The sequence below is a fragment of the Carcharhinus amblyrhynchos genome, chromosome 22 (genome assembly GCF_965287045.1).
Source record: "Carcharhinus amblyrhynchos chromosome 22, sCarAmb.v2.hapA, whole genome shotgun sequence".
NCBI classification, from domain to species: domain Eukaryota; kingdom Metazoa; phylum Chordata; class Chondrichthyes; order Carcharhiniformes; family Carcharhinidae; genus Carcharhinus; species Carcharhinus amblyrhynchos.
In genome coordinates this window covers 21,180,249-21,198,112 of record NC_137345.1, presented here as the reverse complement: position 1 = coordinate 21,198,112, position 17,864 = coordinate 21,180,249, and the positions used below count along the sequence as shown (strand labels likewise).

The 17,864-nt window shown below is 43.7% G+C and overlaps 1 protein-coding gene across 1 annotated transcript in view; it reads right to left on the bottom strand.

Moving 5' to 3' along the window:
- elapor1 (endosome-lysosome associated apoptosis and autophagy regulator 1) overlaps window positions 1–17,864 on the bottom strand; it is a 119,635-nt gene that overhangs the window by 85,190 nt on the left and 16,581 nt on the right. The window contains exon 2 of the mRNA XM_080210019.1: window positions 6,334–6,454. Coding sequence (XP_080066145.1) covers window positions 6,334–6,454 — 121 coding nt within the window. The remainder of the gene's footprint in view (window positions 1–6,333; window positions 6,455–17,864) is intronic.

Below are 17,864 nucleotides of genomic sequence, written 5' to 3'. Positions count from 1 at the left end.
GTTTTTCAGCCACTGGCAGGAGGTGATTGAGAAGATTTTCATGATGACCTTTCATGTGGAGAATAGTGAAATCCCTCTGTAATTCCACAGTCGAGCCTGTCTCCTTTCTTGGAGATAGTCACAATTATCCAGCTCTCCTGACTGCTCTTTAAAAATTCCATCCTAACTAATCATTTCACACGAAGGCAATTCCTGTTAATATTGGCAAAGTTGTAATCTCCTTCAACCATAACCCTACTTCTCTTGCATCTTGCCATGATTCTAGGGCGGTGGATAGAGGAGAGCCGGTGGATGTGGTCTTTCTGGATTTTCAGAAGGTGTTTGACAAGGTACCTCACAGGAGGTTATTGCAGAAGGTTAGGGGACAGGGAGTTGGGGGTAGCGTGTTAGCGTGGATAGAGGATTGGTTGTCAAATAGGAGGCAGAGAGTGGGAGTCAATGGGTGCTATTCGGATTGGCGGATGGTGACTAGTGGAGTGTCTCAGGGGTCGGTGCTGGGGCCTCAGCTATTTACCATTTATATGGATGATCTGGAGGAGGGAACCGAGTGTAGGGTGTCGAAATTTGCTGATGACACCAAGATTGGAGGAAAGGCAAATTGTGAGGAGGGTGTGGAGAGTCTACAGAAGGATCTAGATAGGCTGGGCGAATGGGCCAGGAAATGGCAAATGGAATTTAATGTTGGCAAGTGCGAGGTGGTCCACTTTGGTAGGAATAATGGTAGGAAGGATTATCGCTTACGTGGCGAAAAACTGCAGCAGGCGACGGTGCAGAGGGACCTTGGTGTCCTTGTGCATGAGTCACAAAAACCCAGCTTGCAGGTGCAGCAGGTGATCAGGAAGGCGAATGGGATACTGGCCTTCATAGCGAGGGGGATTGAATATAAAAGTAGAGAGGTCTTGCTGCGGCTGTATCGGGCATTGGTGAGGCCGCAGCTGGAGTACTGTGTGCAGTTTTGGTCGCCGTACTTACGCAAGGATATTTTGGCCTTGGAGGGAGTGCAGAGGAGGTTTACTAGGCTGATGCCGGAGTTGAGGGGGTTGAGCTATGAGGAGAGGCTGAATAAACTAGGCTTGTACTCGTTAGAGTTTAGAAGAATGAGGGGAGATCTCATTGAGACGTATGAGATGATGAATGGGATGGATAGGATAGAGGTGGAGAGACTCTTCCCGCTCAGAAAGGATAATAGGACTAGGGGGCACAGCCTCAAGATAAAGGGGGGGGGCGGTTTAGAACGGAGTTGAGGAGGAACTTCTTCACTCAAAGGGTGGTGAATCTCTGGAATTCTCTGCCCGTTGAAGTGGTGGAGGCTACCTCGCTAAATATTTTTAAGACGCGGGTTGATGGGTTTTTGATAAGAGAGGGGATTAAGGGTTATGGGGAGAGGGCGGGAATGTGGAACTGAGCCACGACAGATCAGCCATGATCTTATTGAATGGCGGGGCAGGCTCGAAGGGCTAGATGGCCTACTCCTGCTCCTATTTCTTATGTTCTTATGATTCGCCTACATATCTGCTCCACAATTTCCCACTGACAGTTGGGAGGCCTGTAGTATAATCCCAGCAAAGTGATTATCCCTTTTTATTTCTGAACTCCACCAATATGGCCTCATTTGAAAACCTTCTAAGATATCCTCCCTCATTACTGCTGTGATGGTCTCTTTTATCAATAATGCAGTCCCCCTCCTCTCTTACATGCCCATCGATCACACCTGAAACTTTTATACCCTGGAATGTTGAGTTGCCAATCCTGGCCTTCTTTCAACCATGTCCCAGTAATTGCATCAATTTCATATTTCCACATGCTGATCAACAACCTAATGTTCACCAGGCATGCAGGCTCCTTGCATTAAAATACATGCAATTTAGTTTTCTAATCCTCCCAAGTGCCTGTCTTCTCTGACTGCTAGACTGACCTAGTTTTCCTTCTACGTCTGATTGAACCTCACTCCTAACTGTACATCTATTTTGTGTTCCATCCTCCTGCCAAATTAGATTAAAGCCTCCCCAACAGCACAAGCAAACCTCCCAACAAGGATATTGGACCCTTTCTGGTTCAGGTGCAACCTGTTCAGCTTGTACAGGTCCCACCTACCCCAGAAATTGTGCCAATGATGCAAAGATCTAAAGCCCTCTCTCCTACACCATCCCTTTAGGCACACATTCATCTGACATATTTTCCTATTCCTATACTCAGTAGTGTGTGGAGCTGGAAATAATCCAGAGATTACAACATTTGATCTACTACCTAACGCCCTAAATTCCTGTTAAAGTTTATTTATTAGTCACAAGTAAGGCTTACATTAACACTGCAATGAAGTTACTGTGAAATTCCCCTAGTCGCCATGGTCCGGTGCCTGTTTGGGTCAATGCACCTAAACAGCATGTCTTTGTTCCAGGACCTTATCCCCATGTTGTTGCTACCGACATATACCATGACGACTCGCTGTTCATCCTTTCCCTTCAGAATGTCCTACAGCTTCTCTGAGATATCCTAACCCTGGCACCAGGGAGGCAACATAATATTTGAGAGTCTTGTTCATGGCCATAGAAATACCTGTCAGTTCCCCCTTACATTCAAATCCCCTATCACTAGAGCTTTCCCAGTCTTCTTCCTCCCCAGCTGCGCAGCATAGTGCCATAAACTTGGCTGTTGCTGCTTTCCCCTGAGAGGCCATCCCCACCAACAGTATCCTACATGTTTGAGACAGGGATGGCCACAAGGGATTCCTGCACTATCTGCCTGTACCTACTACTCTTCCTGGTGGTCATCCAACGCTTTTCCACCTATACAGCCGTAGCTTGCGGTGTGATCAGCTTGCTAAACATGTCATCTGTGATGTCCTCAGTGTCATGGGTGCCCCATAGTGAGTCCATCTACAGCTCCAATCGTGCAATGTGGTCATTGAGGAGCTGCAGCGAGACAACAATTCCTGCACACGTGGTCACCAGGGAGATCAGAAATGACCCTAATTTCCCACGTATTGCAGGAGGTTCTGTTTGTTACGTTCTGATGTGGTGAGCAGCAGGGAGTTCAGTATAAGTATCCATTCACAAAATTGTCACAGATTTTGGTGTAATTTGACAGGTTGTGCCACTCCATGAAATTAGAGGCCACTAGAATGTTTCAGCACAGCCATGGTGTGAATGCAGTATGACACTGGTAATTTATTTCACAAGAAATTCATACTGGACAGGTTTAATCTGGACTGCACAAGCCTAAAACATTTTGGGGTCATTGCTAACAAGTTTAAGTTTATTTATTAGTTAAGTTTATTTATTAGTGTCACAATGAGGCTTACATTATCACTGCAATGAAGTTACTGTGAAAATCCCCCAATCACCACACTCCACTGCCTGTTTGGGTACACTGAGGAAGAGTTTAGCATGGCCAATGCACCTAATCCCAGCACATCTTTCAGACTGTGGGAGGAAACCAGAGCCCAGAGAAAATCCACGCAGACACTGGGAGAACGTGCAGATTCCGTACAATCACCCAAGGCGGCAATCAAACCCAGGTCCCTGGCGCTGTGGGGCAGCAGTGCTAACCACTCTCCCACTGTGCAAGAAAAGCAACAAATAAAAATCACCTGGAGCAAATGAATGTGCAAGATTTTTACTTTAGTAAACGTCAATGGACATTGCAAATCTCGAAAGGAGGTTATATCTACTGTCTCAGGTGAATTACTCATTAAAGTCAACTGCCTGGCAAAATCTACAGTCAATCCACGTTCTTGCCATGTAATCTCACAAAACTATAACCACAGTATTAAACATAGAGTGGAATCCTGCGCTCCCACCAGCAGTGGGAATCGTGGTGGGCTGGGGAACTCTTTTGGTGTGAGTGAAAAAGTCAGTCTCCTGCCAGCGGAAGATTAGTTCAGAATTTTCTACTTTGGAATTTCACAGCTGGTTAAAGGTGGTCCAGGTTTCCCCGCTGAGCAATGTCGGGAAATCTATTTGCATTCATTAGCATCTCATGAGTGCTCATTTTATATGACCAACTTACTGGAATCACATTAATCCTTCAAATTAAGTTTCCATCAATGGCTACTCAGAATGTTCTATTTTACCACTATGGCACACACCAGCTGAGCCTCACCTCATCATGTGGAGATGCCGGCGTTGGACTGGGGTAAACACAGTAAGATGTCTGACAACGCCAGGTTTAAGTCCAATCGGTTGGACATAAACCCGGTGTCGTCAGGCTTCTTACTGTCCTCACCTCATCCACAGCTTAGAGGTCAGTGGACACTGCTTTCACCTTCCTTTCACACCGTCACTCAAATATGTCGGGCATCTATAGCACAAGCTGCATTAAGGCTGGGTATGGGAGGCATGATGAGAGGGCAAGGGTGACACAGAGACATGACTGGGGATGGGGATGATGGGGATGGTGAGGACCAGCAAGTCATAGGAAGGACAAGGGTGTTAGAATATAACCGGTGATAACATTGGATCTGTTGTAATGTGACCAATGGTAACAAGTTGTAAGGGTCAGCTGACCCAGTAAAGCATGTAACCAATGACAGAATATGATGACTGGCTGACCAGCTGACTCAGTATAAATTAGAACATGTTGGGATTTGTGGGGAACTGGGAATGGCCCAGGGTTAGGCTGTAAGTTTGGAGTAATGAAGTTTCTTTATTACAGCTTTCCTTTGATTTATAAGTTGGAGTAAATTGTGTTATATTTTTATCCTCTACACTGGAAGTTCTTTTTGGATCAAGAAAGGGAAGGCAAGGACCAGAGAGGAAGGGTGAGATGCTGGGGGTATGTTTAAGAGACTCTCCTGGGAATGCGGTCATACTGTTGGGAGCAGGTTTAAGAGACTGTCCTGGAAATGAGGCCATACTATCCAGGCCATGTTAGAGGGCTCTGTATGGCATGCACATCTTGGTCCTGGTCTTGGCGGGGAGAAAGCCTCTTTGGGCTGGGATGATCATGTACAGAATGCAGGATATGGTCAGTCACTGAGGTATTTGGTCCTGGGTAGCATATTGATAAGCAAGGGCCACTGGTATATCCAGAGGAGACTTCTGGATTTTCTAATTTCGTAATTCTAAAGTCACAAGGAGCATTTGTATGGTTTCATGGAGTGGGGGTGGGGGAGTGGAATCAGATAGCCTCTGAAGATAAGGCTGCATGTGGCATTGAGAAGAGGAGAGGTTAGATGAATGAACGGTTCAACAGTGACGGACACAGGGGGAGAACAGGAAAATTGACACAAACAATGATAGGATCAGAGGTAATGGGAGGGGCTGGATAGTAACAGACAGAATGGGAATTAGGAGACGGTATAGGGAAAGGGATGGGAGGAACTTGTTGGGGTGATAGGGAGACTGAAAGATGTTAGCCTTACATGTATGTTAACAGCACCATCTTCAAATTTACTGAGTAAGGACGCAACTGAAATAACAAGCTTGAAAGAAACAATATGGTAGGGATCTCAAGGCATGTGGGTAATGCTTCAACTTAGCCAAAAGGCTGAAATGGCTTTGAAAAATTGCATCAGGCAATGCCTTGGTTTAACCGCATTGGCTACCCTGATCCTTGACTCTACCCTAGCTTAGGCAAAGCATGATCGCAACCGTCAGCACACACATTTGCTGGCCTCATTCCCTGACTGATCATTGTTTCAGCCCTGCCAGGCAAGTACAGGCTGGGCCTCTGGATTACTAGTTCAGTGACTTTACTATTACAGCAACTTCTGCCCCAAGTGTAAATAGAGCAGCATCAGTTCAGAAAGAATTGTCACTTTGCTTTTCAAATCCAACTATGCCATTACTGGATAACAGGAAAAAGTTTCCTTTTCCAAAGCAATATCTTGCTTTAGCCCAAAGCCTGCAGAGGTCAGCCTTTATCATGAGTAAAAAAAATCCACAAATTGGGTGTTAGGCAAACTGCCATTGGGTGAAATCCAAGTAGTCACCATTTGACTACTAGTGTAAAATTACAGCAATGGTCAATATTTCAAACCTTGGATTGGTGACATTTGCTCTGTGAACTCAACAATATCTGTGTGGGAACGGGCTAAGAGCATGACTTTCAGGCAGCATCTTGATGTTACAATCAGTTATATTTCTCATCAGTTAATAAATCAGCAATTTATTATAATCTATTTGCGTATCAGAATTATTAATTTACTTATTCAATGTACTGAAGAACAAAATGAAAGATTGCTCTGGCATGTTGTTGGTATTGAGTTTGTTTTCATAAAACACAAAATGCTGGAATAAAAAACCTTTATGGTAAATGCTGCACATGCCTGAGGGTATTTACCTCAAATATACAAACGTTCAAGCTAAAATTTGAATTTGACAAGTAGCTTACAGCATGCTGTGCCTTTGACTGGGTCTGGCAGTCCTGTGCAAGTCCCCGGAGTGTGAGGCACAGCTACTCTCCACCTGGTGCCAACACTGTCGCACTCCGTGTATTCATAGTAGTAATTTGACTGAAATACACAAGAGACATTCCACATTAAACACAACAGTACAAACAAAATAACACAAATACAGATGCTCAAAATGCACTTGGATTAATAGACGGTAGACATTTGATATCTGCTCCATTCCTTCAGTGGCATTCAAATTTAAAATGGCTAAACGTTAGATACAATCTAACCAAATCATGTGCAAAGTTATGCAAAACTTATTAAGGACAATAGCTGAGAAGAGGTAATGAAAAGTAATCAATTGTCAATGTTACGAGCACAAGGCATTCACTTTGCTCCAATCACCATTGGCACAATGTAATGTAATATCATCCATTAATTATTTCATCAACTAATTCCTTGTTGGATTTTTTTTTATTCATTTGTGGTACATAGATATCGCTGGCTGGTCAGCATTTATTGCTCATCCCTAGTTGTCCAAGGACAGTTGAGAGTCAATGATGTTGCTGTGGCTCTGGAGCCATATATACACCAGACCAGGTGAGGATGACAGATTTCCTTCGCTAAAGGACATCAGTGAACCTGATGGGTTTTTCTGACAATCGACAAAGGTTTCATGGTCATCAGTTGATTCGTAATTCCAGATTTTCTTTATTGAAATCAAGTTCGACTATCTGCTGTAGCAGGATTCGAACCCGGGTCCCCAGAACATCAGCTGAGTTTCTGGATTAATAATCTAACGACAATGCCACCAGGCCATCAGCTCTCCCATTACTGGCCATTATTAGGCTACGTCCTAAAGTTGGAAATTGTAAGTACCTTTAGCTATTGAAATGAGCTGAATTATCCAACTTGCCAATAAGTTCTCAAAGAAAATACAGACGTATAGGGCCTGATTTTTACTATTTTCATTCTAAGTGCTTAACCTGGGCGTAATTCAGATCCGACTTGGAAATCTGCTTTCAGGCACCCCCATACGCACTTAATCCGAAAAAAATCGCAGATCTGAATTGTGCTGTGGGCAGGGCTTAGCAAACCCATAGTGATCGGAGCTCTGAGCTGCGCATGCGCAGTTAGAAAGAAAATTGAAAAAGTGCACCCTTGTCAAATCGCTCCTGGGCCGCAAAAAAGTGGATAAAGCAGCCTGGGAGCGATAAGCACGAACGATGGCCCCCACAGACATTGCCCCACCCTCCCCACAACATAACTGTCCCCCTTACTGCCCCCTTCCTGCCCACTGATCGCCCGCAGAGTGGCAGCGGAAGCCCCTGCCTCCCCCCCCAAAGACAACGATCTCGCCTCACTCCCTCCCCACTTTCCCAGAGAGTGATCTCGCCTCACTCCCCTCCCTCCGCAGAGAATGATCTGGTCTCCTACCCCCCACATCCCCCACTCCCGCTACCTGCCCCCACAGAGAACGATCTTGCCTCACCCTCCCCCCCTCACTCCCTGCCCAGAGAATGATCTGGCCTCATTCCCCTCCCTCCAGGGAATAATCCAGCCTCGCTCCCCTCTTCCCCAAGAGAACGGTCTGGCCTCAATCCCCTCCCCCCAAAGAATGATCTGGCCTCACTCCCCTCCCCCCACCCCCTCCCCAAGAGGTACATCTGACCCACCTCGTCCTCCCTCCCCACCCCCTCACCAGGGAATGATCTGACCCACCTCCCTCTCCCCCCTCCCCCTCACCCCCACCCCCCACTGATCTGAGTCAGAGAGCCGTTGGAAGCTCTGAGCTCATCTCTTCAGCAGCTGGAGTGCCCGAATCAGACTTCTATTCAGCATGTCCATTTCGGCATGATTCCTGATCGGCAAATTCTGGATGGTAAAGGGGGAAATGCTGATAAAATTGGGAGGGCAATTAATTCATTCGATTGAAATACATTTAAATTGCCGTTGTGCCTGTTTAGGGTGCGAATTGGATCGTGGCTATTCTTGGGTCTCGGTAACGTGGCCATCTGCGCGGACGTGGGCTTGGATCGCGTTAATGGCGCTACACCTGACTTTACCATGTTTTCACACCCAAAATCCAGTGGCTTCAAAATCCAGTCCAGAACTTGAGCAGAAAACCTGGAATAACAGTTCCAGAGGAAGTACAGCATTGTAATGAGTACTGTCCTTTCACATCTCTGCTCTTGCAGATATAAAAGTGTGCTTGCAGTAAATGGCACAGCAAGTACTCAACCATTGCATTACATAAATTAATTGGCTATTCAACTTATATGCCAGTTGGAATTCCATGTTGCAATTATTGTTGTCAGCCCCGGTTCTGGGGCACAGATCATGGGTTCAAGTCCCACTTCAGGATTTGAGCACAAAAACCATGGCTGCCACTCCAGTGAAAGAGTTCGGCATTGCCAAAGCTGGATAAGATGTTAAACTGAGGCCCCCTGATTGGGTGAGTATAAAGATCTAATGGCAGTGTTTTGAAGAGAAGGGAATAATTCTTGGTGTCCTGGCCAATATTTATCCCTCAATCAATATCACAAAAACAGCTTATCAGCTCATTAGCACATTGTTGTTTGTGGAAGTTACTGTTGGCTGCTGTGTTTCCTATATTATAACAGTGACTACTCTTCAAAGTAGTTCGTTGACTGAGGACAATGAAGGATAACTGAGAAGTCTGGGTCTTCCCACAAAATAAGGAAGGATTAAAAGCTTACTGTGCATGGAATAGCTGTTGCATTGGACCACATTAAATTGACTTCAAATGTAACTCATCAACTGTGAAGTGCTTCAGAATATAACAAAGCAACTATACAATTTCTTCCTTATTAATAAGGGTGATTGTGTATGTGTACGGATTATCGCTGCCCTGATTCAATTAGAAAAATCTACTTACTTCCGTGTGCAATTCCCATTTTGAAGAATTAGGACACATTTCAATACTCTGCTGCTGAACTTGGTATTATTCATGAGGGCCCAACTTCTCAACCTTGCCCCTCGCCTGAGGTGTGGTGATCCTCACCCCCTCAAATCTCCCCCTCAAAAGGGACTGCAGCCTATGGTCATCTGGGACTACGGTGATTTCACTTTCACCTTTAACTTCTGGATTTTGTACTGTAATTACAAGAGGTGTACATGTGGCACTGCTCTGCAAATTGTCCATCTAATTTCGTTCTGAGCTCATTTATTTGTTTAGTATAATGTTTCACACTGAATAAATCTGCCAGTTTTAAAGCAGTCAAATACAGACGGAGGTCAAACTGTTGCATCTTCAAACATCTGCTGTTTCAAATATTTATCTTTGAACCCATCTTCACCCTGATTGAATTCTCATCCCTATGCTGCCAGCATTTCAAATATATCTTCAGCTGCGATAAACAAGAAATACACTCAACATGATTTACCAAAGATTTTCTGCTGTCATTAATTGTAAAAGGCTGCGGGGTAGATTTTCAACATCACCTTCTGGGTGGTAATCTTACCATGTGGATTCCCGTCCTTCATAAATCCTACCAGATAATCAGTCATTGGGAAGTCCAGCATATCAGTGCAAAAGACAAGGCTGAAGAATTTGCAACCAGCGGTAAGTAACATTCACACTAAACAAAACCAGGCAATGGCCACTCAACAGGAGGTAACCTAACCACCTCCCCTTGACATTCAATGGCATTACCATGAATGAATCTCCCAGCATCAACATCCTGGGGGTGACCATTGACCAGAAACTGAACTAGACTAGCCATATAGATACTGTGGCGCAAGAATAGGTCAGAGGCTAGGAATCCCGTGACAAATAACATATCTCCTGACTCCCCAAAGCTTGCCCATCATCTAAAATGCACATGTCAGGAGTGTAAGGGAATACTCTTCATTTGCTTGCATGAGTGCAGTTCCAAAAATACTCAAGAGGCTTGATTCAATCCATGACAAAGGAGACCACTTGATCTGCACTCCTTCCACCAATTTAAACATTCAGTCCCTCCACCAGTGACACATAGTATGTGTACTATGTGCACACAAGATGAATTGAAGCAACTCACCAGTGGTTTTTTACAGCACTTATAAGGACAAGGGGAACGGACATATGGAGACACTACTCATCTGCAAGTTCCCATCCAAGCCACACACCATCCTAACTCGGAAAACTATTGTTTTCCCTTCACTTCACTGGATCACAATCCTGGAACTCCCTTAACCAACAGCACTGTATGTGTACCTGCAGCAGATGGACTGTAGCGATTCAAAACACTGACTCATTCCCACCTTCTCAAACAGGGATGGGCAACTAACTCTGGCCTTGCCAGCAGCACTCTCATTCCATGAAAAGTTTTTTTTAAAAAGTCCATCAACCCGCTGATTTCAATGAAATAAAAATCAGGTAGATTCTGGGAAACAGTGGACAATTGCTCAGCCTGGTTCCCACCTAGGCAGTGAGGAAAAATCTGCCCTTACAACTCCTTCAGTCAGTGTTTACTCACCAGGCGGTTACTGGACACAGCTAAATATGTCAACAACATTTGCACTAAATCTGTAGACAGCCAAAGGCTATGTGTGTTTAGACTTATGTGAGTGATTGTCCTTCCAATAGGAGTGATTTTGTGATTTACTCAAACCTGCACAATTGAAAGTAACTGAGAGGTCAGGGCCCAGCCCATTTTTGATTTGATTCATCACTGTCACTTGTATTAACATACAGCAAAAACTATTGTTTCTTGCATGCTATACAGACAAAGCATACGGTTCATAAGAGAAGGAAAGCAGAGGGTGCAGAATGTAGTATTACAGTCATAGCTAGGCTTTAGAGAAAGATCAACTTAATGCAAGGTAGGTCCATTGTTCTTGAGTCATTTGGGATGTGACCTCAGACTTTTGGATCTTTTTCCCAAAGGAAGAAGGTGGAAGAGAGAATGACCGGGGTGTGTGGGATCCTTAATTATGCTGGCTGCTTTGCTGAGGCTGCAGCAAGTGTAAATAGAGTAATGGATGGGAGTCTGGTTTGCATGATGGATTGGGCTACATTCACGGCCTTTTGCAGTTTCTCGAGGTCTTGGGCGAAGCAGGAGCCATACCAGAAAGCATGCTTCCTATGGTGCATCTGTAAAAGTTGGTGAGATTCATGGCTGACATACAAAATTTCCTTAGTCTTCTGAGAAAGTAGAGTCTTTGGGGGGCTTTCTTAACTACAGTAGCATGGGGAAGACCAGGACAGGTTGTTGGTGATCTGGACACCAAAAATATTGAAGCTCTCGACCCTTTCCACTTCATCCCCGTTGACGCAGACAGGAGAATGTTCTCCTCAATGCTTCCTGAAGTAAATGACAATCTCCTTCATTTTGTTGACACTGAGGGAGAGATTATTGTCGCCAGACCAGTTCATGAATTCTCTCTCATTCCCGTACTCTGTCTCCTCATTGTTTGAGATCCAACCCCCTATGGTGGTGTTGTCAGCAAACTTGAAAATGGAGTTGGAGGGGAATTAGACCACACAGTCATAGGTGTAGAAGGAGTATAGTTGGGGGCTGAGAACACAGCCTTATGGGGCACCAGTGTTGAATTAGATCATGGATGAGGTATTGTTGCCTATCCTTACTGATTGTGGCCTGTGGGTTAAGAGTTTCAGGATCTAGTCACAGAGGGAGGAGCCAAGGCCCAGGCCACAGAATTTAGAGACGAGTTTCGTAGGAATAATGGGGTTGAAGGCTGAACTGCAGTCAATAAATGAGGGTCTGATATTGGTGTCTATGTTATCTAGATGTTCCAGGTAAACCTAACCTTTTAGACCTGACATTTTGAACCTGACCTAAAGTTCAAAGGACACTGCTCCAAGAAATGCTCAGAACTTGAACATCAAAATCTGGCTGATAGGAAGGAAATTTGTGTAGAGTTTGAAAAGAGCTCAGAAGAATCAATTTTGTAGTTGCAATTGTATGGCCTGCTGGTGTACGGATAAAGCATGTCTAATTCTGCAGCTCTGCAACAACTGTTAATGCTCCAAAAAGGGACAATTAGGGAAAACACACTGTAGGGATTAATGTAATCTGGGGGCAATTTTGAGGCCGGGACCATCTTTCAGCAAAATGCTCTTAAAACAGGCAGAAATTGATTTGTGATGCAATTCTTTAATCTTTTATACTGATTTGGTCGATTTCAGGTGAACTGCACCCTTGCGGTAACTCTGCCCCAAAGTTTTTCATGTGTACCATTTTCCCTAGAAGCTAAAACATGATAAATGCCTTCTAAAGACCGTTTTTATTGTATGCTCCAAATTAGCAAACCATTTCACTTCTACTCGAAAAAATTCCTGAGGAAGAACCAGTAACTCAATACACAAAATATATAACCAGTATGCAAAGAACAACAGTGTAAGCTGGACCGGTCTTTTATCTTGTTTCATGCTCAGTACACACAAACAAATGTACACCATTATTATTGCTTGTTGGCCAAGAACAGCGATTTAAGTTATGTCCTCTGGATGGATGATCTTACAAAATAAATTATTTGTCAAACATCCATCAAGAGGTGGAGTTAGCGAATAAAAAAAAAGATTAATAAAGTTAATCGATTAAAACAGAATAAACTCATATGTTCTATAGATTTGCAATGTAAAGCTTAGGTCAGAATTCCCCATCTGGGGTTAAGTCCTCTGGTGGGAACAGGGAGTATTTCCTGTTGTCAAAACTGGTAGGAAACCACACCGTACCTTCCAGCTCCGATTTGATATCTGTGCTGAAGAAGAGCATCGATAGCCATGAAGCAGAAAGTAGTCAATGAAATGCATCGGATGACGTAGCAGGGTGCCGTAACCACCCCCCCAAAAAAAAAACAAGGCCAAAGAATGGTTTTCAGCAATGGTGGTTGCAGTAAAGCAAGAAGGCTTGCATTGACTCAGTGCACGTAGACAAGGTTACCTCATCACCATATGAAAACAATGGGACAAATGATAGCAGACACACCCAATGCTAAGTTTTCAGCATCCTGGATGTGAAATACAGGTTCTAGCAAATCATGTTAAATGATGAATCCACAAAACTTATCACATTCATGACTCCAGTAGGCAGATATAATTTTTATTATATGCCCTATGGGATGTTGACTGGCAGCAGGGTCTTTCAACAGTGCTTGACGCAACTCTTTGCAGGCTAACTCTTGTGAAATCATCATCAATGCCATCCTGGTTTGCATTGTAACGTACAAGAACATGATGCACATATTTGTCTCATTCTCAACAGGAACAGGGCCATACAATGAAAGCTCAATCCTGCGAAATACAGAATCAGAGTCAGCCAGGTTCCTTATGTGGGTCACTTATTAACTGCCGATGGCGTGAAGCCAGATCCAGACAAGAAACCAGCTAAATGGCAGATGGCCATCCCCTTGGACAAGCACACTTCATTTGCATGACAAATTATCTGAGTTTATTCCTTGCTACGGTGAGGTCACTGAACCTCTTGTTCAGCTCCTCCATCAGGACATTGAATGCTGCTGGCAGGACCACCACACAGCGGTCTTCAACAGACTCAAACAGGCACTCTCAGTCCCACCTGTGCTACAGTACTTTGATGTTTGAGCACCCATGCTTATATCAGCAAAGTAAAAAGTCTGACAACACCAGTCCAACCAATTTATTTGATAGTAAACTCGATAATAAACCTGGTGTTGTCAGACTTTTTACTGTGTTTACCCCAGTCCAACGCCGGCATATCCACATTATATCAGCAAACACCTTCCAGCACAGACTTGGAGCATCCAGAATGGCAGATCAATAGCCTTTGCCTGAAGGGCCCTCACTGATACTGAGACTCGCGATGCATAGATCATAAAGGAACTCCCAGCTCTCATCTTCACCTGTCAGAAATTTCATGACTTTGTATAGGCTCATCCTGCAAGTGTTGAGTCTGACCATCAGCCACTCTGAGCTATTCTAAAAAAACCTCTTCATACCGGTTCTGCATGACTGCTGCACAGAATGCTAAAGCTACATCTCTGTGCCATCTCAAACATGATAAGGAGCTGATGCCCTTTGCAGAACTTTGCCACGACAGACTAGGCAGATTGTGAGGGAGACTTAGACATTATGACAATAAAGGAGTTGTCCTCTCGTAGAATCCAGGAACTTAATTAGCTCCATACATGATGAGTAATGCAAGCAAAAGAGACATTTTGCCATACATCCCTCAGAGATTCCTGACAGACAATGTTTGCCAATTTCTCTCCACTGAACTTAAAAACTTTGCACACACATGGGACTTTCAGTGTATCATGAGCAGCCCCTTATATCCACAATCCAACAGTCTGGAAGAATGGGCGGGATGATCAGCTCAGCATTTTCTAGAGAAACATGCCTGGGATCACACAGATTACCATGTCGCACTCCTCAGCCTGTGAAACTGCAACTATTCTCCAGGTGCACCAGCTAGACAATTCCTACTCTTTTGCAGCCCAAACTCAAAACCAACGTTGGGGGGGTACCCTCATGGAACGCTGATTGTGAAGCAAAATGCTCACAGACTCGGCACTCTAACCACCGGTCACATGGTCTGGATTCAGACCACAAGTGACCATGACAAGTTGGTAGCGGTACACAGCCATGTTCCACAGTCAAACAACTAAGTGGTAGCCTTGTTCGGTGCCCACTATGAACAAAACTGGCATCACCTAATACAGGAATTGAAACCAGCACCAGAGGATGCCATGTTACGCCAGCTTTCGCGCCTACAATACAGGCCCTCTATGTTAATTGAAAATGGAGAACCCTCCAGAGGCCTATGCAGCAAGCCTTGTACCTACTGGGCACATTGAAGGCAGGTCATCCACACTGAGGATACCAGCCAAGAACATCTGCAGCACAGCCAACTAGCATAATCACACACTCAGGGTGTACGACCAAACCAAACTCACAGTTCTAGGGTTACCTCACCAACTAGTCTATTCCTAGCCACCTGCTTTCTTCGAACAACAAAACAGGGGAATGTGGGCAAGGCAGGGGGGGTGGGGGGTGTTTGGTGGGGATGGGGCAGGGAGGAGAGGTGATAGGCTGTGCACCAACTGCAACAGATTAATCTATGTTTCACTCTATGTAGATAGTTATGCATTGTTAATTTGCTCAGTATACGTTAAAAATGGTTTGCACAAAGTTACTGTTCATGTGCACTGTTACATCTCAGTACCACTGGTTGTCAAACAGGGAAGATGTAGACCAAACGGTCATGTGATAACATGGTCACTTGAAGAGTGCGACAGAAACTCAGGTGTTTTCCCTGGAAACAGAAAAAGTGGAAGCTTGTAAGAGTTGTTCAGACTACTGCATAAATTTTTGTTTGTTGTACGTCCTTGGTCACCAGTCATTGGAATCCAACACTTCTACATAAATCATAGGATCTTAGAATCCCTACAGTGCAGGAGGCCGCCATTCAACCCAGCAAGTCTACACAATAACAATACCACCCAGGCCCTATCCCCGAAACCCTGTGTTACTTACCCCACGAAGCCCCCCGAACCTGCATATCTTGGGACACTAAGGGGCAATTTAGCATGGTCAATCAACCTAACCCACATATCTTTTGAGTGTGGGAGGAAACCGGAGCAGCTGGAGGAAACCCATGCAGATACAGGGAGAACGTGCAAACACAGGCAGTGACCCAAGGCCAGAATTGAACCTGGATCCCTTGAGTATATGATGCACAAAAAGTTAAAGGCGTCACTCTACTACCACATTTATGTCATTACACAATAGATTCCAATTTACCACGACAGAAGAATGAACACAAATGGCAATTTTGCACATTTCTGCTCCCATTGCAGAGCCTTTCCTATCATGCAACATGTCAGGAGTTTAGGCACACCATTTCTTTCCATTAAAATTACTGACAGAAAATTGTAGATGAAAATTGTACAATTGACCCAAGTTGAGATGTCAGAGCCAAGTTCTTTTCGGAATCCAGAAGATGCTGGTGTAAGAACATACTGTGGGAGGGCAGCTCAGACTGGTTAGACATTTTATATTTTGTCCATTGAACCGTCTATCTTGAGCACTTCATAAACTTCAGCACGGTTAGTTTAGTGGTTTGAGAACGTACATTCTACCAGCCAGGCAATATAAATCAGATATGACTGGCTGTAAATCGATTCTGCAGCCATGCTGCAGTCTCATTCCAGCCTCTCTACATCAAATTGGTCACAGTATTTGAAGTCCATTAGTAGGAAAGAGAAAAATCCATTTTTATCAAACTTTCAGCTCTTCAGCTAATCATTTTAGTCTGAGGGGATCATAAATTCAATTCAACTCTACTGGTTTTTGCTTGTGTCTGGCAGAGAAACATACATAACCTTATAAATGGTGAAATTGAAAAAAATAATAAAAGTTCTACACAATAAAAATGTTTCTGATCTTTACATAGTCATGCGAACTCAGCCAGGTGCTAATGTTATCATCATGTATAAGGCCATCTAAAATCGAGGAGTACATGTTTACTTTCACAAAGATAGTCAATTATCTGCACAGAGGAACTCTTTCCAGTGCTCTTGTTAATTGTCATTATCATTTCAGAGACCACATTAATTCTGAGAATGGGAAAAAGCAAAAGACGAACAGTTGGTTTAATCAAAAACCTTACTCAATATTCTCTACTGCAGGATTTACTGATAAGTGCATAAAAGCACAATTGTAGTACTCAAATATCTGGACATTTTCTGAGAAATGTAATTTAGTGATTCAATTCAGGGTTCTATATTAGCCAGTGAATGTTACCTTGGTACAAAAAGGCATGGCCAAGCATTTACCCCATTCAAGCTTATATGTGTAAGAATTATTATTGTCCTTACCAATGTGTGTATGTATTCAAAAAGTTCTGCTTTCAGTCATACTATGACTAAAAATAACAAAAAAAAGCATAACTTAATTCAGTTTACTGTGTCTCCTTTAATAACATCAATGACATGGAGATGTGAACTGACATGCAGTGTTGAAACCTTCTTTAATTCTCCAATCTTATTCAGGCAGTATTATGAAATTATCTAAAGATAATATGTTGGACCTACTAGGAACCAACTATTCATTTTCTTAACCAAACACATTATAGGCAACCAAGTTTCATGTGATTTATACGTTAATGATTGAGGTCACAAGATACCCATAGCACATACCTTTCTTTATTCATTCATGGGACACGGGCATCGCCACTAGCCAGCATTTATTGCCTATCCCTAGTTACCCTTGGAGGACAGTTGAGAGTCACCCACATTGCCGTGGCTCTGGAGTCACATGAAGGCCAGACCAGGTAAGAATGGCAGATTTCCTTCCCTAAAGAACATTAGCGAACCAAATGGGTTTTTCCAACAATTGACAATGGTTTCATGGTCACCAGTTGACTCTCAACTCCAAATTTTTTTATTGAATATTTTATTTGAATTCAAGTTCTACCATCTGCCATGGTGAGATTCAAACTCGGGTCTCCAGAACATTAGCTGAGTTTCTGGATTAATAATCTAGCAATAATACCACCAGACAGTGTTGCTCCAATCTAAATCT